This window comes from Pyrus communis, chromosome 16 (assembly GCF_041283825.1).
Source record: "Pyrus communis isolate YQ-2024b chromosome 16, ASM4128382v1, whole genome shotgun sequence".
NCBI lineage: Eukaryota > Viridiplantae > Streptophyta > Magnoliopsida > Rosales > Rosaceae > Pyrus > Pyrus communis.
Window position 1 is genome coordinate 6437350 of NC_142580.1, and position 24926 is coordinate 6462275.

Genomic DNA, 24926 nt, shown 5'->3' on the forward strand with positions numbered 1-24926 from the left:
CTCTCTCTATTAAATGTAACTTACCAATAATTTGGTACATTATTGGTATGTCATGTAATCCAAATTGTGTACAAATTAATATGTTGATACATTGTGTAAAGATTATTATGGCAATCTCATTATTACGACAATCTCATTATGAAGTTTAGCTCACTTCTTCACATTATTATACGGTAAACTCATTGTGAGACTTAACTCACTTTATCATATTTTAATATAAATAATATCATTTGTTCGAAAAAAAAAGAAGACAATTTCCTTGTATTTAGGCACTCTAGATCTCAGTTTTAATTGGGAAAATAGAATACAAAATCTGGATGAAAACGAAATTAACAAATACTGTGAATACATGACAAAAGCGAAAAAGAAAACGAAAGGTTAAAGATACGCAGAGCTTACCGTAAACGGCAGTTGCAACGCTCGTAAATATTTAACAAGAAGCAGAAAAAGTGCAATTGACAGAAAGAAAATCACGAAAAAAAAAAGGAAAAAAAAAAAGCAAAGAGAAAAGTGAAGAAGCAAAAAAGAGAAAACGAAAGCTTTGTTGTGGAGGAAACGAGCAAAAATCCAGACGACAACAAAACCACAGTTTTATTTTTTTTTTATATTTTCAGTTTTTCCACTTCCGTTCTCGGAGACTCGCACCGTATAAATTTTCTCGGAGGAGAGAGAAGAATTCCTGAGAATTCCACTTTCCTTTTCCTGCCGCACCGATCCGTTACCGCTTTCGTCTTCCGATCCGTCCGCGCGCAGGCAAAGCAGTAAATGCTTTAGATCCGACTGCCTGATACGGCATCTTCCAGCTCTCTGCTGTCGAGCTTCGAGTTCTCGGGATCGCAGTGAGTTGTGCGGAGGGCTTTTTTGTCAGTGAGTCGAGTTGTGGAAGCACCGGAAGTGGTTTTGTCAATGGCGGTGTGAATTCGGGTTCAGTGGCGGCGTGGAGTGTTTGGTGGGAGCTGAATTGGAGTTGGAATTAAGTTTCTGGTGGCGGGTGCGGTGGTTTCTCTGTTTTGGTGTCTTCAAATGGCAGAATCTAGGGTTTTGAGACTTCGGTACACGATGAAGGTCGTAATTTGATTGAATTACGTACGTCGACGTTGAGCCTCTGCATTGCGACTGGTACGGTTGTTTCAGTTGCTGCGTTAATTTATGCAATTTTGTATTGAATTTTGGATACTATTTGGGCTTTGAGTTGACTTGGACCTGGCATGTATGATTCCCACTGTTATTGAGTTGTGGGAATTGGAATTAAATTAGTTTGGTGCGTTTCGTGTCGCCGGCGAATCGTGAAAGAGTTTGGTTGCTCAAATTATTGTCATTGTGAGTACTAGCTAGGTGTATATGGTGGGTTACTGGTTCAATTTGCGTTGTATGGAGCGGTTGGGGTGTCTGTTTTGATTGTGTAGTTTTCGGTTGTGAGAGATGCCTCCTTCGCCGTCATTGAGGTGCTCTCCTGGACGAGAGCCAAGAGGGAACCCTCACAGACGGGGTCGAAGTTTTGAAAGTGGAGTGTTTTTGAAAGACAAAGATGAAGATCTTGCCTTGTTCAACGAAATGCAGACCCGAGAAAAAGAGGATTTCTTGCTTCCGTCGTCGGATGATCTTGAGGACACATTCTGTAAGATGCCATTCCTTATATCATTTGCTAGGAAGTGTAAAGTTCAGGATTTTGTCTTGCGTGACAGGGTTGACAGGGATCATTTATGTTTTTGATCTTACAGCTACAAAATTGAGGCAATTTTCGGGTGCGAAGCTTGGAATCACCATTCCAACGCGAGGAGAGAGTAGCGACCTGTTTAATGTGGAAGGGGAGAAAAATGACTATGACTGGTGAATTATACTTTTTCTTCGTTTGATACCTTAATTTATTGTTGCTATATTTCTAGTTTTAAGATATGTTTTGCACTCTTAAGTACTAAAGACATGATTAAATTGCATCTAGGATCAATTTGTTAGCGTTTTACTTTGTAAGCACGTGATACATCCTGGTTGTAAATTGTGAGACAAGCGTCCTACCTTAAAGACTAGGAATTGTTCAGTAAACCAGAATAATTTATTTTGTCAGATGACAAAGAAAGCAGAAATTATTTCCCTAAAAAATTTGGGTGATGATTTTGGCACTCCAAAAACAACTTTAAACAACCTTGTGAACTCCTCATGTGTGAGAAAATAGAAGAGTGTGGAAGTGACTTTTTGGCTGCCAAAATGATCTCGCAAACTAAGAGCGTGTTTACATGCATATTTTGATTCTTGCATCTTAACTGGCTAAGAGTTTAAGCGATTCTGTCAAAAAGCTGAAATTTTTACTGCTTGAAATTTGTCCATTTATTCACTGAAACTAAATGATCATTAAGTGTCAGTCCTGTTTCTGTCTTTGTACTGACGGAAGATATGGTGTTTAAATTTCAAAGGTTAGTAACGCCTCCCGACACCCCTCTTTTTCCTTCATTGGATGATGAACCGACACCAGTTAATGCACCACCAAGGGGCAGACCTCGAAGTCAACCTATTTCTATATCAAGATCATCCACGGTAGGGGGTCAAATCACTTTTATGGGACTTGATTATGTTAGTTATCATCTCATAGATGTTTCCTTAAAACATTATGCTGATATCATTATTTTCCGTATATTTTACATCATACTTGCTTTATTTTCAGATGGAGAAGAGTTACCGAAGTAGCAGGGGTAGTGCTAGTCCTAATCGCTTAAGCCCTTCTCCTCGTTCGGGGAATAGTACAATCCAATCAAGGGGACAGCCATCACCAGTGCGCCATTCCAGTCCAACCCCAAGTCTACGTCATGCTACCCCATCATGGAGACCATCTTCTCCATCACTGAAACCATCTACTCCTTCACAGAGACCATCTACCCCCCCAAGTAAATCCCCAACACCTCCTCGAAGGTCGTCTACCCCCACACCACGGAGGACAAGCACTGGGTCCAGCAGTAGTGGGGCTTCACCTGGGATGAGAGGAACTTCCCCAATAAAGACAAGTCGAGGGAACTCTGCTTCACCTAAAATAAGAGCATGGCAAACCAATATTCCAGGCTTCTCCTGTGATGCACCTCCCAACCTTCGTACTTCTCTTGCTGATCGTCCGGCAACATATGTGAGGGGTTCCTCACCAGCATCTAGAAATGGTAGGGACAATTCCTCCAACTACAGAAGGCAATCAATGTCTCCAACTGCTTCTAGAAGTGTCAGTTCATCTCATAGTCATGATCGAGACCCATTTAGTTCTCACAGCAAAGGTTCTATAGCATCTTCCATTGATGATGATCTAGACTCTTTACAATCTATTCCTGTGGGTAGTTTGGACCGATCGACTTCAAGAGGAGTTGGTACTTTCTCAAACAACAGAGCTGTGGCCTTCTCAAAGAGGCCAGCCAAAGTGGTGTCCTCATCTTCTGCTCCAAAAAGATCCTTTGATTCCGCCCTTCGGCAAATGGTACTTTGGTCTAGTGCATTAAATTGCATCCATTATGATAAATAATTCTTTTATTATCCGATGAAAGGCAATTATTTGAAAGTAGGGACAGGTTGCTAAAGTTCTTATGCAATGACTTGGCAATATAATTTTGTACAATTTCCAAACTTTGTTCCTGCTAATGTTTTCTCTAGGTTTCAATTCAAGGTCTCTTAGGTGTGTGTTTCTTTCCTACTTCAAGTAATAAAGTTACATTGGATTTAACCGAAGTTATAAAAAAATGCTGAAAATTGGAACTGCACTGAATTATTATAATATTCCTCTCTCTCTTAATATTTATTAGGTTGCCATTATGATCTAGGGCTTTTTGATGAAATGTAACACCTTGGAATCCTGTAGTTATAAATATGTTACATTTGCACTTCAATCATTGTGATTTCTCCATTCATACGTTATAGAAATCCACATCATAGGATTAATGCCTTACCATGTCCGTGCAGGATCAACGGAAAGGTCCCCAGAATATGTTTCGGCCGCTCTTATCTAGTGTTCCCAGTAGCACCTTCTATGTTGGAAAAGCAAGCTCTGTGCATCGTCCTCTGATTTCCAGGAACTCCTCAGTCACGACTAGCAGCAATGCAAGTTCTGATCTGGGTACTAGTGTTGCACATGATATGGAAGGGTGTGATCACAACCAGGATGATATGGCCAGTGAATCTGAGAAAGTGCCATACTCTGATGTTCATGAAGAAGTATTTGGCTTTGATAAGATGGATGTAGTAGATGAAGACACCAGGCATGATGTCCATGATGGCTCACGTGACATTCATCACGGTGACTTCTATAGAGTCACCAGTACAGTGGAGTGTGGAGCTAGTCGCTCTGAAGATTATGGTCACCCCAATAACATCATGGAAGTCAGTCCAACCTCTGAAGATTCTCATGTTAAGGGTGATTTTTCAGGAATCAATAATCTCGAAGACATGGAAACTTGTCCTAAATGTGGTTGCAGGTATTATGTTTCTGATGGGGTGGAAAGTAACATTAGATTTTGTCCAGAGTGCAGTAGGAAAGATAAACTTCCGACTGTCATGATGCCGGAGATACCTGAAGTTCCTAAAAACTCTCCAGCTTTGTCTGTCGGAATTGTGGAAGAAGAAAAACCTTTGGATGTATTGGAAACCATGGTGGTTGTGCCTGGATCTCCACAAGTTTCTGATTTAGGAAAACCAAACAATTCCCAGGGTGAAGAGATTGTCGATCCAGGCCAAAATATTGATCGTGAGCAAATCCCTAATTGTTTACAAGAACAATCTCTTGTTAGACCAGTAGAGGGAGTTGAGGATGGACTAGCCAACAAGCAAGGGGTGGTTTCACTAACGGTTGGTTGTAGCCAACATAATAGTGACACCGGGGGTCAGAATTTGCATCATTCTAACTATCCAAATATGAGGGCAGACATTTCGGAAGGAGCAGGCATTTCCATTCTGCTGAAGAGAACAAGCAGTAGCAAGGGGTCTGTTGTTCAGGGCAGAACTTTCACAGCCACAACCATACCTTATGAGAATCTGTCATATGCTAGAGATAGTTCAAACAGTATGAGAAGCTCCATTGGCCATGGTAGTTTCTCTGCATCATCTTCGGTTGATTTTGGCTCAACTAGACAAACCGAGACTCGTGTGCAGCGACAGTTGAGCAGCAAGAAATCAGACATGGATAGTTTCTCTGCATCATCGTCAGTTGATTATGGCTCAGCTAGACAAACAGAGACTCATGTGCAGCGACAGTTGAGTGGCAAGAAATCAGACATGGAGAATCACACAAATGACACAAATATGAAACCCCAAAGCATTGGATCACCCCATGGAGATCCAAACCATGTTCGCCAAACGTTAGGTCTTTCATCAAACAAACATGATAATGGTTTTGAGATTACTGTGGGAAATGTTGAATATGATGTCGCAGAGGTGGCGCACACAACATCTCAGGAACGCTTCCTAGCTTCAGAATGTACAGAACCAGATGTTACTATTACAGCTTCTTCCAGGACAACTGTTGCTGAGGAAGATGATACTGAGTTCAGTTCTGGCAGTGGAAGATTTGATGCTTCTACCACAGAATTGTCGAGTCAGGCAGTTAGCACTCTGTTAGAGGACAATTCTGTAGCTCCATCTCCAAATTGTGAAAATTGTGCTTCAGATGAGTATGGTGAAGAATTGAAAAACAATGCAAAAAGTTCCATGGATATTGAATCTTCAGTTGTAACTCCAGATTCATTCAACGACGAAAACACCATAAGTGTTGTCCGAGTGGATGCCGAAGAGACTGCTACTCACAGCTCTTTGATCACAGTATCAGAAATAGAAACTGAAAAATGTGATCAGAGTGCCTCTTGTTCAATGTACAGTGATGCTTCCCTTGAATCAAAAAGCACGATTGGGGAAGGTCAGGAGCCTTCAGTTCCATTTCCTTCTGACAGTGATATGACACCTTCAGTTCCAGAAACCAACACCACTAGTAATGCATATGGCATCCTAGGTATGATTTAAAATTGCTTTGAGACTATTTTTTTTTAATGTTTGACAAACTTTATTGACTTAGAAACTTTTCTCGGTGAGGGTGGTCAGTATTGTGTGGAGTTCATGAGTTAGAATTACAATAATGTATGACTATTTTGCTCCCCCGCGTCCTATGTGTCACTCATCTTTCCCTCTGAAAGAAGCATGATTTCCTATTTGTTTTGGTTTCCTGACCACCTTACATTGTTTTGGTTTCCTGACCACCTTACATTCTCATCTGACAAGTCCTATATGTTTTTCCAGAAGAGGAATCAACCGTAAAGGTTGAGTTGCAAGGTCGAAGAAAGGCAAGAAGCCTGACACTAGAAGAGGCAACAGATACAATACTCTTCTGCAGCTCCATTGTCCACAATCTGGCCTACGAGGCTGCAGCCATAGCGATGGAAAAGGAAAGCTCAGTTCCATTAGAAGGTTTTCACCCTACGGTTACAATAATGGGGAAATCCAATCCTGAGAGAAAGGAACCACGCAGCAGAACTGTTAGTCGACGTTCTTTAAAACCTCAAAAGGGCAAGCCAAAGCCGGTGGAAACAGATGCTGAGCTTCCTGCTAGTAAGACTGAGAACGATGAGAATGTTGACGAGTCTTTGCAACGGAATGTAGGGCTTCCCAAGGTAGACGGCATGAAGCCTCCAAAGCTGGAATCCAAGTGCAACTGCACTATAATGTGATGGTCTCCATTCTAATCCCGCTCAAAGCTCCCGCTGTGCATTTTGGCCACTCCCTTCAGCAGTTCAGTGCAGCCGATATTTACGGAGGAGATGGTGCTCAGTACTTGTATTTTAATGTTTTCTTTCTTTTTTTATTTTATTATTTTATAATGTTTGAAGGGGCTGTTTGGGGGTACTTGCCAAATGTTTGTATCGGTTCCGATTTGTTTGTAAGAATCCGCGATGTTTTGCCGACGTAATTGTAAAGTTTTCCTGTGTCATTAGGTGCTGATAATTGGGCAGAGGCATCGGAGGTTTGTGGTTGCTCCGGCCTTGTCAGCGAATCAGTAAGTTCGATGTGGTTCAATTCCTCCACTGGAGTAAGTGTGTGTACGAGAACCCAATTCATTCATATTCATTATGATTGTTTTAGAATATACCTTGATTATTATTACTAGATAGTGCTGAAACAAAAATAATAAGGGATGCCAGCAGTTTCTCACCTGGAACTTCTCGTTTTTCCTTTTCATAGTTTGATTATTATTCATAGTTTTTCGTAAACACCATTATCCTCTCATTTCCACAGCTTGACTATAGCCTGGTGATGAAATTCAGCAACCTTGGTAAAGTTAACTGAAGTGTCTAAGTTCAATTCTCGCCATTGACGAGTTCCAAGAAAAATATTATAAGGACCCTATTGTTTCACTTTGACTTAACCCAAAATCATAAAGTCCTAAAATTACATAAAATGAGAAGGGAAAGAGAAAATCTAAACCATGGCGGGAAACCATAGCTAAAAAAGAAAAGCTCAAAATATGGCGGGAAAACCATATCATCAAGTAAAGGACTTGAAAATTCAATCAATTTTCTCCGACCAAAATTCACCATGGAATCCGATTCCGACTCCGACGGCTCTCACATCTCTGCCACTCCCCCAAGACACAGTAAACCTTCATTACCACCACAGCCGCCACCGACAAATCGAAAGCGACAGCCGGCGCCAAATCGGAAGCCACCGCCACCAAAGCCAAAGCCTAGCATTCTCTCCTCCCGCACATCGAGACTTAGGTACAGACCTTCGTCTAAGTCCAAGCCCATTTCCGAACCCGAAACTCCCTCTTCCGAGCCCACCCGACCAGACCCGCCGCCCGATCCATCTCCTCTCCTCCTCCCCAATTTACCCTACCAAATCTGCCGCTGGCCGTCCGATCCATCCCGCGCGATCCCCACCGTCGATTCCAGCGATACCCTTCTCGCCCCACAGGGCAGGCACTTGTTCCAGTCACCGTCGTTCTCCAAAATCCGACGGACCTCCATCGATTTCGATTCTTTCCAAGACGACGAGCCGCTGCTGTCTTCTTCGGCGCCGAAGCCGGATCCAACGGCTGCAATTGGTGGGTCTGATTCTTCTGCCCCCAATCGGGTACCGCCAGAGCCAAAACGCGAAGCGGCTGCTGCCAAGTCTGGAGTTTCGGCCATAGCTGTGAAGAAACGTTTCAATTTGATTGGAGGCAATGTGCCTTCGGCGCCTGTGAAGTTTCGAAGCAGTGGGGCAGAAGGGAACTTTGTGAAGCTCAATCTGAATCGGGGGAAGCGCAAATTCGTGAACCGAAGAGGAAATAGCAGCTCGTCGGGTCGTCGAAAATTTTACAGAAAGGGGAAAAGGAAATTGAAAGCAGTAGATGAAAATGATGGGGAGACAATTGGTGAAGAAGATGAGTTGGTTGCAGATGCTATTGCAGAACAACAGATTCGGAAGCAAGACAGTAAAAGACCGAAATTTGATTCCGAATCGTTTGAAGAGGCGGTTTTGATGACTAGAAATGATCCGAGTGATGAGAATTTGGTGAAATTGTTGAGGTTAACTTATGGGTATGAATTGTTCCGAGATGGGCAGTTGGAGGCAATCAAGATGGTGCTCGAGGGGAAGTCGACAATGCTTGTTTTGCCTACGGGTGCTGGCAAATCGTTGTGTTATCAGTTGCCCTCATTAATTTTACCTGGGGTAACTTTGGTTGTCAGTCCATTGATTGCACTGATGATTGACCAGCTTAAGCAGCTGCCTCATATGATTCGTGGCGGTCTTATTTGTAGCAATCAGGTATGCCCCGTGCTCTCAGTCTCGGTCTATGTCTCTCTTTGCTCACATACAAATAGGTGGGTGTAATTTGTCTCCTTTTGTTTATTCAGAGACCTGAAGAAGCTTCCGAGACAATAAGGCTGCTTCAACAAGGGGAGTTAAAGGTTGGTATGTCAACATATTGTTGAGTAAATTTGAGTATGATATGTCCCCAGTGGATGTAAAATGTGTTTTACATCTAGTGTTTACTCATATAGTGTATGAGTTGTTCTATCTGGATTGTTTGCAGAGAGCTAAAGTTTGGTGGATTGTATTTTAGGTGCTTTTTGTTTCGCCGGAGAGGTTTTTGAATGCGGAATTCTTGTCTATATTTTCTGCTAACACAGTTGTGTCTCTTGTTGTGGTGGATGAAGCTCACTGTGTTTCAGAATGGTAAGTGAATAGTGATGGTTGCACCAACTATTGTCTTCTTGTTTTAATGTCTTTTATAGTTTGATTATTACTCCACAGTGTCCTCATCCTTCCAGCTGAATTTCGTATCTTATGGCATGCAATTCCCCTTAAATACTTAATTTTGAAGGGTTTTCCAGGTCACATAACTTCCGTCCCTCATATATGAGGCTTAGAGCTTGTTTTCTTCGTGCCAAGCTCAATGTCAACTGCATTCTTGCCATGACAGCTACGGCCACAGCCACAACTTTGGGTTCTGTCATGTCTGCTTTAGAGATTCCTCCAACTAATCTCATTCAAAAAGCAATACTAAGGGATAATTTACAACTTTCAGTGTCATTGAGTGGAAATAGGCAAGTCTGAATACTTCTTTCTCCCCCTTCATTTTATCAGTTTTCTTACATATGTATCTGAATCTGTTATGAATTAAATAGAATGAAAGATCTGCTGCTGTTGATCAAGTCAACTTCGTTCAAGGATGTTCAGAGCATCATTATCTACTGCAAATTTCAGGTACACATTGAGTCAAATGTCTGATATCCTGTTTCCTTAAGATGTTTTGTAACACTCTGTGTATTTGATAGTTTTAAGGTGGTTCTAGGATACCATTTTCAACAAGCTGAGGCAATATTTAAAACCTTCTTTCTTGAATGAGGAAAGACTCAAACTTCAGATTATTGGAGGGGAAATGGAATACTGTTAAACTACTAGCGGTTGAGGATTGCCAACACTTCTTGCAATTAATTTTGCCTTCTTTCTTGACACTCAATTAGGATGGATGAATATAATCCTACATTCTTGACATTGAGTTGAAAATAATCTTGTTTTCTAACTTTGCAGTTTGAAACTGAAATGATAAGCAGATGCTTATGCGACAATAATATCTCTGCAAAGGTTAGTTTTCCATGTTTCTCAGTTGCATGATCCACAAGTTGTATGTAAATATTGATGAGGAACGATAAAAACCTAACAAGTTATGGTAAAATGCTAACCAGAGTTACCACAGTGGTATCCCTGCTAAAGATCGTAGTCGAGTGCAGGAGTTGTTTTTCTCTAACAAGATACGAGTGGTAAGAAAATTACTCCGCTCATTCCTTAGTCCTATATTCTTCTCGTTTAATTTTGTGTTACAGATATGTTTCTTTTTCTTTCCTTTTACATATGTAGCAAATTCAAATATCAAATTCTTGGATGATTGACTTGTATGTTTTGATGGAAGGTTGTTGCAACTGTGGCCTTTGGCATGGGCCTTGACAAGAGGGATATTGGTGCTGTAAGAGAAATATACTCATAACTTTGTTTTCCTTTCCAGAAAAACTCATAATTAGTGTTGTTCATTGCATTGCATTCACTTGAACTGTAACCTGAGAAAGGCAACATTTGGTGTCTGTACTGACTGTCTATTAGGTTAGTGTATGAAAAGCATAATAAACTTTGGAGTATACAGATGGGGTATCGTGATATTACACGTGCCTTGTGCTCCTGGCTTCTGAGAAAGTCTAGAAAAAGATGACTTGTATCCACCACAAAAAGAAAGACAAAGTCAGGATTGATTTGCATGCATAAACATAAATGTTCGCCTGTTTACTTAATGCCAGCATATATTTGCATCGCAATATGCTGTCTGGATTTATTGTACCATTGTTTACCAGTTGTTTCTGGAAGTCCTAAATTGCATCTTTTTCAGGTTATTCATTACACCTTGCCAGAAAGCTTGGAGGAGTATGTTCAGGTGGAAGTTTCTTCAAAACCACTGTATTTTTCTAAAAGCTTCTGTCTTAGATTTGTTAACAAAATGAATGATAAATTATGTAGGAAATTGGACGAGCTGGGCGGGATGGGAGGTTGTCCCATTGCCATCTTTATTATGATGATAGCACATATTTTAAACTTCGCAGTCTTATGTATAGGTAGTTAAATATGGCAGCATCTTCTATTACTTTCCCTTTATCGAAGGCTTTCATAGGTTTAGAAGTGGTTCACGACTTTATGTATTGTGTTCTTACTTCTCAGTGATGGTGTGGATGAATATATGGTAAACAAATTCCTCTGTCAAGTATTCACCAGTGATGAGAACTCGCATGGGAAAGTTTGTTCATTGGTTAAGGAAACTGCATCTCGCAAGTTTGATATGAAAGAAGAGGTCCTTCTCTGCTACTAATTCCGTTCAATATTCTAAATTTTTAAGTGAAGATAGAAGAAATCACTTACAAGGACTTTCAGAAGCTAAGCACTAAAATGTTCTATTCTTGGCATTTGTTTTGGCAGGTGATGCTCACACTTCTAACGCAGTTGGAGTTGGGTGAAGTGCAGTATTTGCATTTACTTCCAGAGTTAAATGTGACTTGCACCTTGAATTTTCATAATGTAGGTAGCATGTTTAGAGGTTTCTACTTTGCCAAGATTAACTTTGAATTATTATAATGTCACAAAAACTGACCTCTTGATGGTTGAATATTGCGGTACGTAATGCAGACATCCCCAGCTTTACTTGCAGGGAAAGATGCTTTTGTTGCTGCAATTTTGAAAAAGTGAGTATAATCAGTGGTTTTGATTACACAAAGAAGTTGAATACGATTTTACACCAAGAAATATGTGGCAAAACAACTTATGCTTAGTGAAAATTTTCAGGTCTGAGACTAAGCAAGGACAATACGTGTTTGACATACCGACAGTGGCAAATAGCATTGGAGTTACAGCTACTGTCCTATCCAATCATCTTCAAATTTTAAAGGTTCAAGTCCTTCAAAAGAAAATCTTATTTTTGAGAAAACTTAACTATTTGAGTTGGAAACGAAAAAACGAAGGGTGAATTGTATTATGGTTTTTGTTTTCATTTTGTATATTTTCCCTTTTTTATTGGTAAGATTTGTTCAAACCTCATCCTGCCATTGACTTTCATAATTGGGCTTTTGATAAGCTGCTGTGTTTTACTATCTTCTATAGGTGAAAAGTTTGACTGTGTTGTCATCCCCTGCCCTCTACATAATGATACCATAATGTTCATACAGTTATCTTTTTTTCGTTTTTGTGTTATTTTAGTTGAAAGGAGAAGTAACATACGAACTGAAGGACCAAGCCTACTGCTTTACAATCGTCGAAGCCCCTGCAGATCTTTGTTCTCTATCAGCACATCTCACAAAATGGTTATCAGAGGTTGAAAGTTGCAAGGTAATTGATAATTGTTAACACATTAAACGTTTTTATCAATTCAGTACACGTCCACTGTAAACAGAGGAAGTACAAATACAACGTGTTTCTCTTGTACAAATAATATGTTCTGCTTTTGATTTAGGTGCGGAAGTTGGACGCAATGTTTAATGCGGCAGTTTTTGCCGTTAACTCTTGCGAGAAGACGCAAGGTTGTTGTGATGCCCAACACACACAATGTTTGCAAAAGAAAATTATCGAATACTTCGATGGAGATGACAATTCTGAAGTCCCTAATACGATGGGTAAATCCAGGTCGGTATGATCTGTGGTTGTTGAAACTTAAATCATTTGGCATCAAGATTTCGTATTCTACGTGCTGATATCTTTAACATTCACATGTGCAGCCGATTTTTGCGAGCAGATATAAAAGTAAGAACCTTCGTATGTGATCAGCTCCTAATATACTCGAGACAGCTCGTGCTTGGCAGTTCTAATGTATTGGCTCCTCTTGGATTGACAGGTCTTTCTGCAGAGCAATTCACAGGCCAAATTCACTCCCAGAGCTGTTGCAAGGATAATGCATGGCATTGCAAGTCCATCCTATCCTTCTACATTCTGGTCTAAAACTCACTTCTGGTACGTAAACAAACTTGATTTGCAGGGTCCGACACAATTTAAAGTGTTCGATCCACTTTCTCGGCAATGCACTTTTATACAGTATCAAGTTCTTCACTGGAAACAAGTTTGAACTGACATGCTAAATCTTCATCACAGGGGAAGATACACAAGTATAGACTTCCAGGTGGTAATGGACGCGGCAAAGGCGGAACTGGTCAATTTTGTGGGGAAGAATGCTGTCTAAGCTGCGTAGAATACAGTTGGGGATCGGATAAGCAAAGTACAGAAGAAAAAGAGTAACACGTTTTTATCAAACCAGCACAGAACTGATGTTTTCTTGCCGTTTCTAGTGCTATGGAAACTGAGTTATGGCAGGTAAGCAGTAAGCTACCATATCTTTCATTCCCCGTGGGTGGAAAGATGCTTGGGTAGAGGCTTCCGTGCCGTGTCACTCGTATGACCAAGACACAAAGGGAAACAGAGATCTTCCGTGTAAACGGGGTATATCCCCGTTTCTCCCAATCAGTCAGACGAGAGGGATATGGAGTTGCCCCAAAAAATAAAATTTGCCTTTTAGTTGGCTCATTCAAGTTTATACCACGTGATGGTGTTAAATATGAATAATCTTATGGAATTACGATATGATGAATGTGAATTTTTACAAAATATATTAGAATTTTTGTAAATTATATTAAATTTGAATTTGACTACACTATGATTTCAATGTTTTTAAAATTCTAATTGACAACATTTGATTCTGAAGTCTTTTTAAAATTCTTTTAAATCTTAATTTGATTACACCTCAAATGATTGGAACCCAAATTTGTGGAACTTGTTTAGAGAAAAGTTTAGGAATTTTGTTCAAAAGTGAGACTTTTAAAAAATAACGTTAGTGTTAATTTATGTATCATCATTCTATAAAAACTAAAAAAATATGAAGAGTAATCATCCATTGGATAAGAATCAGGAAGGGAGCTGTATAATGACACATTGGGAATTGGGTATATTCTTCCCAAATGTTTCACAAACAAGGAAGCGTCTTCATTTAAAAACAAATAAATAAAAAATTATTTCTCACGAGTTAAGAAAAAGGCAAAGACAACCGCGAGCTAGTGATTCAGTAATAAATAATGAATTACGAGATTTTTTTAAAATTAAAAATTGGAGATTTTGGGTTCAAAACCCGCCACTGGTCTGGGAGTCAGACTTGTGGCCAGGAAGGCTGAAATACCTGTGTCTTTCTGACTCCCGAAATAGATAAATAACCGTAACTTGCCATTAGTTGTCTTAAAAAATAAAAAATAAAAAATAAAAAAAATAAAAGGGGCAAAGACCGTTAGTTACATAGATACCAAAATAACGCCAGACAAGTCTGCTAGCTGCTTCATTAGCTTTCCAGAACGTCTTCTTCCTTTGTTTTCAATCAAAACGACGGCGCAACGGCCTAAAACTCCGTAGGTCGTTGTGGAATCAGTCGGTCCTCTGTCCTCCCTATTTATCACGTCACGCTCTCTCTCCCTCGTTCCCTCCTCCTCTCCTCCCGCGAATCAAACAATTAAAGATTTCAGATTTGGGGTTTTGATTTTACCTTTTAGAATATTTGCAGTCTCGTTCGAAGAATTATAAAGCAAAAAAGCGCGATGGTTGAGGCGGCGGCATCATCATCGTCCTCAATCTTCACCAACTACCCTCTCCTCTCTGCTCTCGTAGCTTTCTCCATTGCCCAATTCATCAAGGTCTTCACCTCCTGGTACTTTTCTCTCTCCTTTTTTACACAGTTATCCGAATTTGGATCCGACCCAATCCGTCAATTTTGGGTTCTTGTGGTGGTTCCGTGTCGCTGCATTGTCTTAGTCTTGATCGGATCTTTTCGATGTACCCAAAAGAAAGCTCTTGAATTGAATTCTACTGCCATAGATTTTGTTAATTGAAATTGTGGGTTTGCCCATATATTGGTTCTTGATTAGAAAAGCGTAATCTTTAATCAAAACATGCTTAAATGATAAATTGATTCCTGTAAAATATTGGCGTTATTTTGATGTTACAATGGTAATTTGATTCATGTGAGATTGGTATGTGGAAATGAACCTCTGTATAGAAATGGGAAATTGCTTCTTTTCTTTTTGATTGTTGGTGTTATTAGTTTATCCTAAGAGTTCTTAAACCTTGATAGATTTGCAGGTACAAGGAAAGAAGATGGGATTTCAAGCAACTTCTTGGATCCGGCGGAATGCCATCATCTCATTCTGCGACTGTTACTGCTATTGCTACAGCCGTTGGGTTCCAAGAAGGCATCGGTGGATCACTCTTTGCCATTGCATTGGTCTTAGCATGTGTGGTAAGATCCTTCACTTCTTTCTGCAGCATTTCGCAGATAGCAGGGATTTTCCATTTTTACTCATTATTTGTTGCACTTTTTTTGTAAGTCTGAAGACCATTTGAGCTTGCATTGAATTTTGTATTCATCATTGGATAATGTGATCATTATGCTAGTTCAATACTCAATAAGACTGCACTGCAGCCAGCTGAAATGTGTACGCACATGGACTTAAAAAAATGCATTTTAGAAACAATGATAAAGATCACATGTCAATTGGAGATCTCTAATGTAGAAATTTGGGTGGCAGGTGATGTATGATGCCACCGGTGTAAGATTACACGCTGGACGCCAAGCTGAGGTTTGAAGTTTTGATATTTTTGTTTCTACTAGTTTTCTTTTAACACTTTGTCTAAGAATTAACTTCATCCGACACTTTGATGTTTGTATACCATGTTTTCATCGTGTTCTCATATAATTCAGCATCATGAGTATCCTATTCAAATTTTGGTTGACTTGGTTGTCTACGTATTAACATTGGATTTTGGTACCTTCAGGTTTTGAATCAAATTGTGTATGAACTCCCTGCTGAACATCCTCTGGCTGAAAGCAGACCACTTCGAGAACTTCTCGGCCACACCCCTCTTCAGGTCTCTATATTGCTTTAGTTTCTTACCTTAAAATTGTTTAGTGGATGGTGTATCCATGAGTACAGGATACCAAAAACTTTGATGATAAGAAACGTCTTTTATGATGATTCTAGCTCCCGTTTGACAGGTTGTTGCTGGCGGTTTGCTTGGAATTGTCACAGCAAGCATGGGCTATGTGATTATTCTTACCATCAGTCATACAACATGATCCTGGATTGGTTTACATCCACATAGATAGTGATATTGTGGTATCATCTCCTAGAGCCACATCTGATATACCTTTGGATTGCGAATTGCAGATCCATCTTTATACGCGATACTTCCCAAAGTTGAAGACATAGGCCTTCTTATCTATAATAATTCAATTAGCATGTCTTCATTTTGTAAAAACACAACTGTTTGCAAGATGTAATTTGATTAAGTTTTTTTTTTTTTTCGTGACGAAACAATCTTGTTGAGACAATTTGTACCATGTTCGGTTTAACGAAAGATAACCATACTTTATCATCCAATTAAGTCCATTTTTACTTTTATCATGCTTGCATCGCCAAAAGTTGCCACTCATCATGAATTCTATTGCTTCGAAAGCAAATACCTGGCGACTGAAATCTTCAAGGTTTTGCTGAGGTGGATAAAATGGAATCTGCAGGCCGATGAGAAATAATCAGCATAATTGCACATTTATATCACCAAACACATTTCCAATAACACGTTTGGAGCCTGTAATACCTGCAAAACAAAATCCCCTTGCTCGAGATCATGAGCCACAAGAACCCCCTATAGCTTCAGTATTGAAGATAAAAAAAAGCATGCCAGGTCTCTCACTGAGTAAAAAAAAGCATGCCAGGTCTCTCACTGAGCAAGTACTTCCCAAGATCTTTGCTCAAGGAATGGACGCTCACAAGCTTCTGCAAGTCCTTTTCACCCTCATATTTACTCCAGCCAGCTTACGGACAGTACTTCCTGCGCCATCTGACGATATTACATCTGATATTCCTTTCCATAGGCTTCCCATCCTTGATAAAAGATGCAGTCACAGAAACAAAATCATCACTCTCTTTGATTGAAACACACTCATGCCCCATTAACAACTACCTTTCTTGAAAGGGCTCATGGTTAAGGCCTTCCAACCCATCAGACGTACAAAACTTGAAGCTGAGATTTTCAAGCTGCTTAAGTACGTAGTAACCTAATCAGTCCGCACTGCGAGAAGTGCGCGACAGAGACTGGGCTGACAACTTGCTCAAAATCTGATGACAAAGTTTAACCAGAATGAAACAGCTAAAATAGAAAATCCAAATTATATTCATACATTAAACAGTCTACTTACATGAATGTAAGAAACTTTTGCACACGTGGACCTATCACCATCGTATTATACTATTTAAATAATTAGAATGTCTCCCATTAGCAGTGGTGGATGCAGGAAATAATATTAGGGGGGTCAGTAAGAATAGTGTGCGCAACGCGCAATTTTTTTTTTACACTAATGGCAGATCTAGGAAATAATATTAGGGGGGGTTTGTAAGAATAGTGTGCGCAAGTGCAAATTTTTTTTTTACCAGAAATAACATGCATGTCGCCATTTCATCGAGTCTTGGTAGGCCTGAAGTCATTTGGAAAGGCATATTGCACACCTGTTAATGTATGCAAGGGGCAGCACCTATCCATGGACATTCACCGAGTCTTGGTAGGCCTGACATCAGTTCGAGGGAAGTACAATATAAGAACTTTCTCCATAATTCTACTGGTGGTTGAGGCCTCTGGATCTCCTCTGCCAGGCCATCCAATTTGCGAAACACCTAATAATACACAAGTTCAAATGAAGAGTGAATTTCTCCAAATAACTCCTATAATTATATCTTCCAAACATGAAAACCAACCTCCATGGATCGATTGTTGATGAAATGCGCCCGTGGATGATTTGAGAAAGCTTTGCTCTTCTCCACAACCGAACATTTGACCCCTGCAAATTGATGCAATGCATGATTATGTCTCAACTGAGCAAGAAGTAGTACATTTCATGAGATAAAATTACTTGCAAGAGAAAAGAAAAGTTAATAACTTGGGACAATAAGTTTCTGATTAAGGCCTTAATCTACCTTAACACATGCACAATCACATTCTACGAAACCTCAGCTCAAATATCATTTCATCACAGAAAATGCAAGCATGAATTCCACTTCAAAATAATACTAGCACAACAAACACACCGAAAAATCGAAGAAATCGAACTTACTGCTCCCATTACACACAATTCCATTTCAAGTATTGACTCCTTAAGAAAAATAACAAACTATCTTTAAAGGTGAAAATTTTCTAAATTTTCATGCTTCCATCCCATACTTTCTAGGCAACCAAACAAGGCCTGAGGACTGGAAAAAAAATAAAGTTGGGTTAGAAGAAGAACTTACCTAGTTTTGTTAGAAGTAGGGACGGAACGAGACCCACAGGCCCTGCACCGACGATCAGAACGGGAAGCACCAAATCGTCGCCATTGTTGAAGATCTTAGAGTCTGATAAGGCTCTTTTGTGCGTGTGGCCAAAAGGGTATGCTTGGATTCTGGCATTGGCTTTGTGTAGGCCGCTAAACCTCCTGAAAACCGCCACATCCCAGAAGCTGAAACGAAGTTCGGACTTCAGAGCATCGCCATTGAAGTATCGAACAAGAGAGCGTGAGGCAGTGGCAGAGCTTCTGATTTCAACAAGCGACTCAGATTTGTTTTCAAGTAAATAAGCTAAACCAATTAATCAGCAGCTTAGCAAACCCCAAATACTCAGCAACTCAGCTCGGGGAAAATCTGGTAGCGCGTAGGGGAATTTTCTGGTGGGTGTACAAATGTTTTAATGAATTAAATCTAATCCGTTATTTTTGTTGACTAATCAACCAAGGGCTGAGATGATTTTGACCCGGGTTATGCTTAGCCCATAAGCAAGAAAAGATTAGGAGCTCGTTTAGATGTCTTTTTAAAATGATTGAAAACGTTTTTAGAGAAAATATTTTTGGATTTCAAAAACACTTAAAGTGTTTTCTTCCATAAAACACTTTTAAGTGATTTTCTAAGATTTACTTGCATCTTTACTAATGATTGGTTCTAAAAATATTTTCACTAAAAGTACTTTCAGTTATTTCAAAAGTACAACGAGTTCTAGCTATCCAACAGGCTCTGGGTTTCGAGAATTGGATTGGATATTTTGGGCTTGGGTTTGATTTAAAATATTTGGTCTTAGGCCCATTACATGGTAAGTTGCACATGAAATGGGGCCCACTCAAATTGCTTGTGGATATTTGATTTCGTATGTGTTAGCAAACGAAATCAAACTGTATCAAAATAGTTTTGATGTTTTTTTTTTTTTTTTTTTTTTTTTTTTTTTTTTTTTTTTTTTGAGAAACTGAAAATGCATTACACAGCCAGGAAAACTAATAATCAAAATAAAATTAGTGCACATTCAAATAAAGACAACATGTTATAATTTAATAATATGTCACGTTACTTGTAAATATAATGTACATATCATGTCATTAGAATACAGTAACTTCTCGCTAGCCAAAATATTCGCTTCGGTAGTATTTTAGCATACTTTTTGTTATTGTTAATTATATATTAATCTTTACCTGCAACGGAGTGATGAGCTACAAAATAAAACTGCAAGCATACGTGAACAAGAAAACTGACAAATTAACAAAGTGTGGGGTGTGGAATTTAATAAGAATCTCACAAAATATGTATAGCAATATAAAATTGCATTTACCAAATTGAACCCCAAGTGATTCACTGGAATTAGCAAATTGACACTGCCCACTTTTCCACTGTCTGGAAAATGTATAACTCGTTTGAAATAATTGAAAGCGTTTTTTAAAAAAAATATTTTCAAAATTAATTTTGATAAAAAAGTTACTTATGAAAAATATTAGAAATGTTTCCTACAAATGATTTTGAAACCTAAAAATATTTTATATAAAAATGAGTTCGGTCATTTGAAAGCACTTTTCACACGAGTTCGTACTAATCCAACAAAAGCATGACTGTATTGGCATTCAGTAGCCAAACGACATCGTACATGACGCCCATTCAATCATTTATTAACCAATTGCAGCTTTTTTGTTCCCACCTGACCTTGCAGCAGAAAATTCACGTGAAAATGCCCACTCCCCCACTTTTTCTTGCAATTATCAATCCCACCCCCGACATTGCATCAGATGAGCACTGACACTCTTCTCCATCCTCACCGTCCACGTGTCCTCAACCCAACACGTTCACATACAGAAATTTTCTTATATGCTACATGACAATCGCGTAGTAGACGAGTTGTACATTTTTTGACACGTAATAACTTTTTATTGGATGGTATCCACATTAAGATTAAATATTAGTTGCATAAGAGAATCAATCTCTCTTGACTACAGATAACTTTTTGTGATACAATAATATCATACAAAAAGAATTATATATAATATTGAATTATTAGTATGTTATACTGTAATACAGGTATCCAAGTGTCATGAAAGTCCTTAATTTTTTAATGTACACCAGACACCGTCACTAATTGTACTTCACTCAAATTATATGATTTGGCAACAATACTTTGTATTTTAACACTGTTACCGTTTGATGGTCATATATGTTATAATGACATTTAGTGAGAATATTTTTTTAAAATCAGATAGTGTTTATACTAAATAATGTGGTTACCCTCATATACCCATAAAACCTAAAATGAAATGGAGTAGTTATAGCACGCACCCATTTTTACTTATCACAAACCCCTCTTAATTTTTTTGGTCGTCAAATCGAACCAATTGAAGAAGATTAATGATAGAAGATTAACAAGGGTGTGTGCAAGGTAAAAATAAGTATGTGAACAACATTTTCCAATGAAATGATGGCGTGTTCTTAATACGCAATAAAAGATGTATAGTGGGACCAATGTGGTTTACATACCATCCAGAGTTCGAACAATATATATGTGAAGCCTTTCGAGGACATTTCAAATGCTTGGTATGAGTCCATTTTATGCCACACCAAGTATTTGATGTAATGTCTGCTAGGTATATCTCAGCAGCAGCACTCAGCAAGTTGCGTTGAGAACACTTTACAAATTTTTTCGATAGTACTCATTATATTGCTTCAGCATATGTCAATACTTATAATGTGTAATAAGGTTCGGCTGACAACAATAAACCCATCAAATAAATTGGCACACTCCACACTCTATTTCTATTAAAAAAAACTTGAAAAATTTTAACACTAAAATCTCTCAATGTTCGAATTCTAAACTCGACATTATTAATACAGCACAAATATTTCCACAGTCAGCTAGTTACCGTTTAAAAGGTCTGAAAGGACAACCGTATTTCAAAACGTTCTCACTGTCTGGGGAGCAGCAGTTACAATATTTTCCTGTGGGCTTTTACTGTAACTCTGGCCAATATTCCTCTTGTGTGTGTAGTGACGACGGTAAAGGTGAATTGTTAAAGTTGGAGCTTTTTACTAACTTGGCAGTTTTCTCGGTAAAAATACAGTCCACAAATTCCCAGGTAAATTCGTTTTCTAATAAGTCCATTTCTTACAGTTACCGCCATGCATTTCTTTTAAGTATTTTAATGGCAGAATGGATCTGAACTTTCATTTCTAAATTCTGCAGTCACAAAATTCCACGCGTAAAAGGTAATATTATTCTCAGTCACAGGACAAAGGTTTCCTCTTAAAAAATTCACAAAATCAACAGATTCGTACCATTTAAATTTGGTACAACAGTTGAAATTATTATAATTTTTAAAATGTGTCACTGTTTATAATCATTTGATCAAATTTCACAGGCATGATCCTTTAATTTGGTAAATTAGAAGGAAATGATCCCTTTCCCTCTGCAAAACCCATTTCTCAATCGTTGCGCTGCTGAGTGAACCTAAATTCTCTGTTGGGACTTTTTTATGAACAGGTTATCTGCATTAAAAATTTGACCCTTCAGGTTAATTGGGGTTTAAAGGTTTAATCTTTAGAGGTTAGTTGGCGTTTTTGGATAAATCCCAGATGGGCCCCTGGTCCATTGCTGCAGTTTTGGAAGTTTCAGATATTATTTTTTCTTCTGGGTTTTTGCCTAGTTTAATTGGTTTTTGTTTCACATAATTAATTTTTTGTCTATTTGCATTGTAGCTGCTACTTAGTGGGTAGGAAGATTATTAGTAGGTGTCTGCATCTCATGTGCTCTAAGCATGTTACTGAAGAAATCTATGTATTTATGTATGGTTCTGTCAAGCTGCATAATTCCTAGTTGTTTTTGTTACTGTGGTGAGATATTTGGACTGGTTTTTGCCTCCCAGATCTGTTTTAGTATTAAGTTAGACAAGTTAATCAAGAAAGATAGAATCTTTAGCCTTATTGGTTTTGCTTAGAATTTGCTCTGTGCAATTGCAGACAGCAAAAAAAGCAGGTTTTTCAACTTGGGTGAGTGGATACTGGGGAATGGAGTTCTAGTTTAGACTCTAGAGAGAGAGAGAGAGAGAGAGAGATTTGTGAATTTTGAGGAAGATGAGATCCATAGAGGATAAGGAGATTTCTGGGGGTAGTGGTATAAATTTTGAGTTTCAGAAAGCAAATGGAGCTAGCAGGACACCCCATCACAGAACAGCTTTAGGCAAACCAACACCTTCCAAATGGGATGATGCACAAAAATGGCTGGTGGGATTGTCCAGAGGAGCAGAAAAAAACCAGTCCAAAACAAAACCCAGAAATTCCAATGCTGATGACTTGAGACTCATAGCTCCTGTGCCACAGAAGGAGCAGGACTATTCGGATGGAGAAGAAGAACATCACCAACAACAAGAAGAAAATGGCTTTCCTGGGTCAGCTATGGCGAATCAGTGCGATGTGGAGACGAAGAAAGTGGATTGTGATGATTCAGTGTGGAGAAGCAGCAACAAATCTATGGAGAACTCGACAGCGGCTATGAGATCTATATGTTTAAGGGACATGGGGACAGAAATGACCCCTATTGCAAGCCAGGAGCCTTCAAGAACTACCACCCCTATCCGGGCCACAACCCCGGTGGCGCGCAGCCCTATATCTTCGGGGTCATCCACGCCGGTGAGGCCATGTCAGCATGGGATGCAAGGCACTCATCAGGGGTATCAAACATCCACTGATGGGGGTAGAAGTAGTCATGATCAGGCCAGTTCTTGTGGGAGAGGGAGCGGCGCAGCGAAACGGTATGTAGAAGAATCGAATGCTTGCAGGAACATGGCTGAGAATCCGAGTTCAGATCAAGGTACAAAACTGAGTCCCTTGGAAACAAGGGCAATTGCTTGGGATGAAGCAGAACGTGCCAAATATATGGCAAGGTGAGTTGCTGATATTCTGTTTTGTTTTTGCTGGTTAATTGTAGCCAGTTGCAGCTACTTTGAGTATTTTCAACGCCAATGTTGGGACTTATTGGGGCAATTGTTTATTGGATTTGTAGGTACAAGCGTGAAGAGGTGAGAATACAAGCCTGGGAAAATCATGAGAAGAGGAAAGCCGAGATGGAAATGCGAAAAATGGAGGTACTCATTCTTTAGATTCTGCCCAGATTTTTGTTTTTCTCTCTGAAAATTTCTGTTTGTTCTACTTGTTTAGATCCTAGTTTGAAATTGTGAGTTGGTCATTTCGTTTGCTATACATTACATATTTGTTGGTACCTAGTACTAGGAGCCAAATGTTCAGCTTCTCACCTCAGTCCAGAAAGAACTAGCATCAGCTCAGTTTTCTTTTCATGAAAAAGAACAATGCAGATCCAAATCAGTGACATTGGTTTCGCATTTGCTTAGTTATTCTCCATCATTACAACGAAAAACTGCCCTTAGCGTGAACCCCTTTTCCTCGCTCGCTTTATTGATGAATGTAAGCACCTGTGTGATCAACATCTACATTAACATCTTCAAGTACTAGTACAGCATTAACGGAAATTTGTACCGCTAACTTGAGAGTGAGCTTAATGATCATAATAAACACGGTAAACCATGTACCAATTCCTACTGAAATGCAGCTTTCTGACTTGTTATTTCCGGTGTGCTACCAGGTGAAAGCGGAGAGAATGAAAACTCGGGGTCAAGAAAAGTTAACGAATAAACTCGCAGCAACAAGAAGAATTGCCGAAGAAAAGAGGGCGAACGCTGAGGCCAAGCTCAATGAAAAGGCTTTGAGGACTTCAGAAAAGGCAGATTACATAAGGAGGACTGGTCACTTGCCCTCTACTTTCTCTTTCAAGCTGCCCTCTCTTTGCTGGTAGCAATATCTTCAGTACATGTAACATCTACGATTTCTTTCTTTTTTTTCTTTCCTGTCACTTGTTGAATATGTAATCTGAACCCTGTAGAATTTTATCATATTTATTTATTTTTCTTAAAATAATTTGGGACTCCCTAATACACCAATATCAATTTTTTCTACAATTATTTTATTTTTTTGGTTTGCAACCTTCCGTTCCACTTAGTGAGACAAGACGTTTTTGTTGTTTGTATGCCTATGGGGGGTGTCTGTGTTTGGTATCATCAAATTAGTATTGTGCTATTAAGTACATGATTACTAATCCGTAATCGAATGAGGAGGAGCCGGATTGGGTATGAATTTAACTAAAGAGTTGTTTAACACGCCGGTAGACTTGAAATATAATGAAAGAAAGAAATATAGACAAGCTCACGATATCTGGCACCATGCCAACTATTTAACAAAGTAACATTTTCTTGTAACAAAATAAGCAATTTTCTCATCAACGAAAGATGGTAAATTCATATAGAAATCTAACTTATGTTAGAAGCGAAAATTGCGAACTTTAAATTCCCTTTTAACCAAAACAATAAAATTTTCATTTGGGGTAAAGTTAAAAATGAAATAGTTACGTAATCGCATGAAGAAGAGAAAAATAGAAGATAGTGAAATAGTGAAACCCAACATTTGGTCTGTGAGAGATTTATATTGACAACAAACTCATGACATTTCTAATCACGTGACGAGAGAAAT

The 24926-nt window shown here is 39.0% G+C and overlaps 5 protein-coding genes across 6 annotated transcripts; 4 read left to right on the forward strand and 1 right to left on the reverse strand.

Moving 5' to 3' along the window:
• Positions 1–457: 457 nt before the first annotated feature.
• Positions 458–7096, forward strand: LOC137732141 (uncharacterized). Its single transcript, XM_068471441.2, has 6 exons — positions 458–1618; positions 1722–1830; positions 2412–2532; positions 2660–3451; positions 3931–5968; positions 6253–7096. Exons 1-6 carry the CDS (start codon positions 1423–1425, stop codon positions 6678–6680), a joined length of 3684 nt encoding a protein of 1227 aa, XP_068327542.2. The 5' UTR covers positions 458–1422; the 3' UTR covers positions 6681–7096.
• A 328-nt stretch (positions 7097–7424) lies between these two features.
• LOC137732538 (DEAD/DEAH box RNA helicase family protein) lies at positions 7425–13628 on the forward strand. Its single transcript, XM_068471858.2, has 19 exons — positions 7425–8760; positions 8850–8903; positions 9059–9171; positions 9330–9542; positions 9624–9702; positions 10030–10083; positions 10185–10259; positions 10409–10462; positions 10877–10921; positions 11005–11099; positions 11203–11332; positions 11458–11556; positions 11665–11720; positions 11821–11923; positions 12232–12360; positions 12485–12654; positions 12747–12771; positions 12863–12978; positions 13117–13628. The coding sequence occupies exons 1-19, from the start codon at positions 7546–7548 to the stop codon at positions 13202–13204; spliced, it is 2913 nt and encodes a 970-aa protein (XP_068327959.2). The 5' UTR covers positions 7425–7545; the 3' UTR covers positions 13205–13628.
• Positions 13629–14307: 679 nt separating this feature from the next.
• Positions 14308–16439, forward strand: LOC137732113 (uncharacterized). 2 transcript variants are annotated; one of them, XM_068471406.2, is made up of 5 exons: positions 14308–14710; positions 15142–15298; positions 15588–15638; positions 15835–15927; positions 16055–16439. In XM_068471406.2, exons 1-5 carry the CDS (start codon positions 14601–14603, stop codon positions 16133–16135), a joined length of 492 nt encoding a protein of 163 aa, XP_068327507.2. In that variant the 5' UTR covers positions 14308–14600; the 3' UTR covers positions 16136–16439. The 2 variants fall into 2 exon arrangements, with proteins under 2 accessions (XP_068327507.2, XP_068327508.2); XM_068471407.2 differs by having other exon boundaries at positions 14325–14710; positions 16041–16439.
• Positions 16340–20676, reverse strand: LOC137732447 (uncharacterized). The gene is made up of 6 exons (XM_088687863.1): positions 20673–20676; positions 18342–18665; positions 17811–17893; positions 17565–17729; positions 16657–17177; positions 16340–16570 (listed from the first exon to the last, which is right to left on the reverse strand). Exons 1-4 carry the CDS (start codon positions 20674–20676, stop codon positions 17568–17570), a joined length of 573 nt encoding a protein of 190 aa, XP_088543989.1. The 3' UTR covers positions 16340–16570; positions 16657–17177; positions 17565–17567.
• Positions 20677–21556: 880 nt separating this feature from the next.
• LOC137732393 (uncharacterized) lies at positions 21557–24317 on the forward strand. The gene is made up of 3 exons (XM_068471700.2): positions 21557–23269; positions 23389–23470; positions 23986–24317. Exons 1-3 carry the CDS (start codon positions 22461–22463, stop codon positions 24193–24195), a joined length of 1101 nt encoding a protein of 366 aa, XP_068327801.1. The 5' UTR covers positions 21557–22460; the 3' UTR covers positions 24196–24317.
• The last annotated feature ends 609 nt before the right edge of the window (positions 24318–24926 follow it).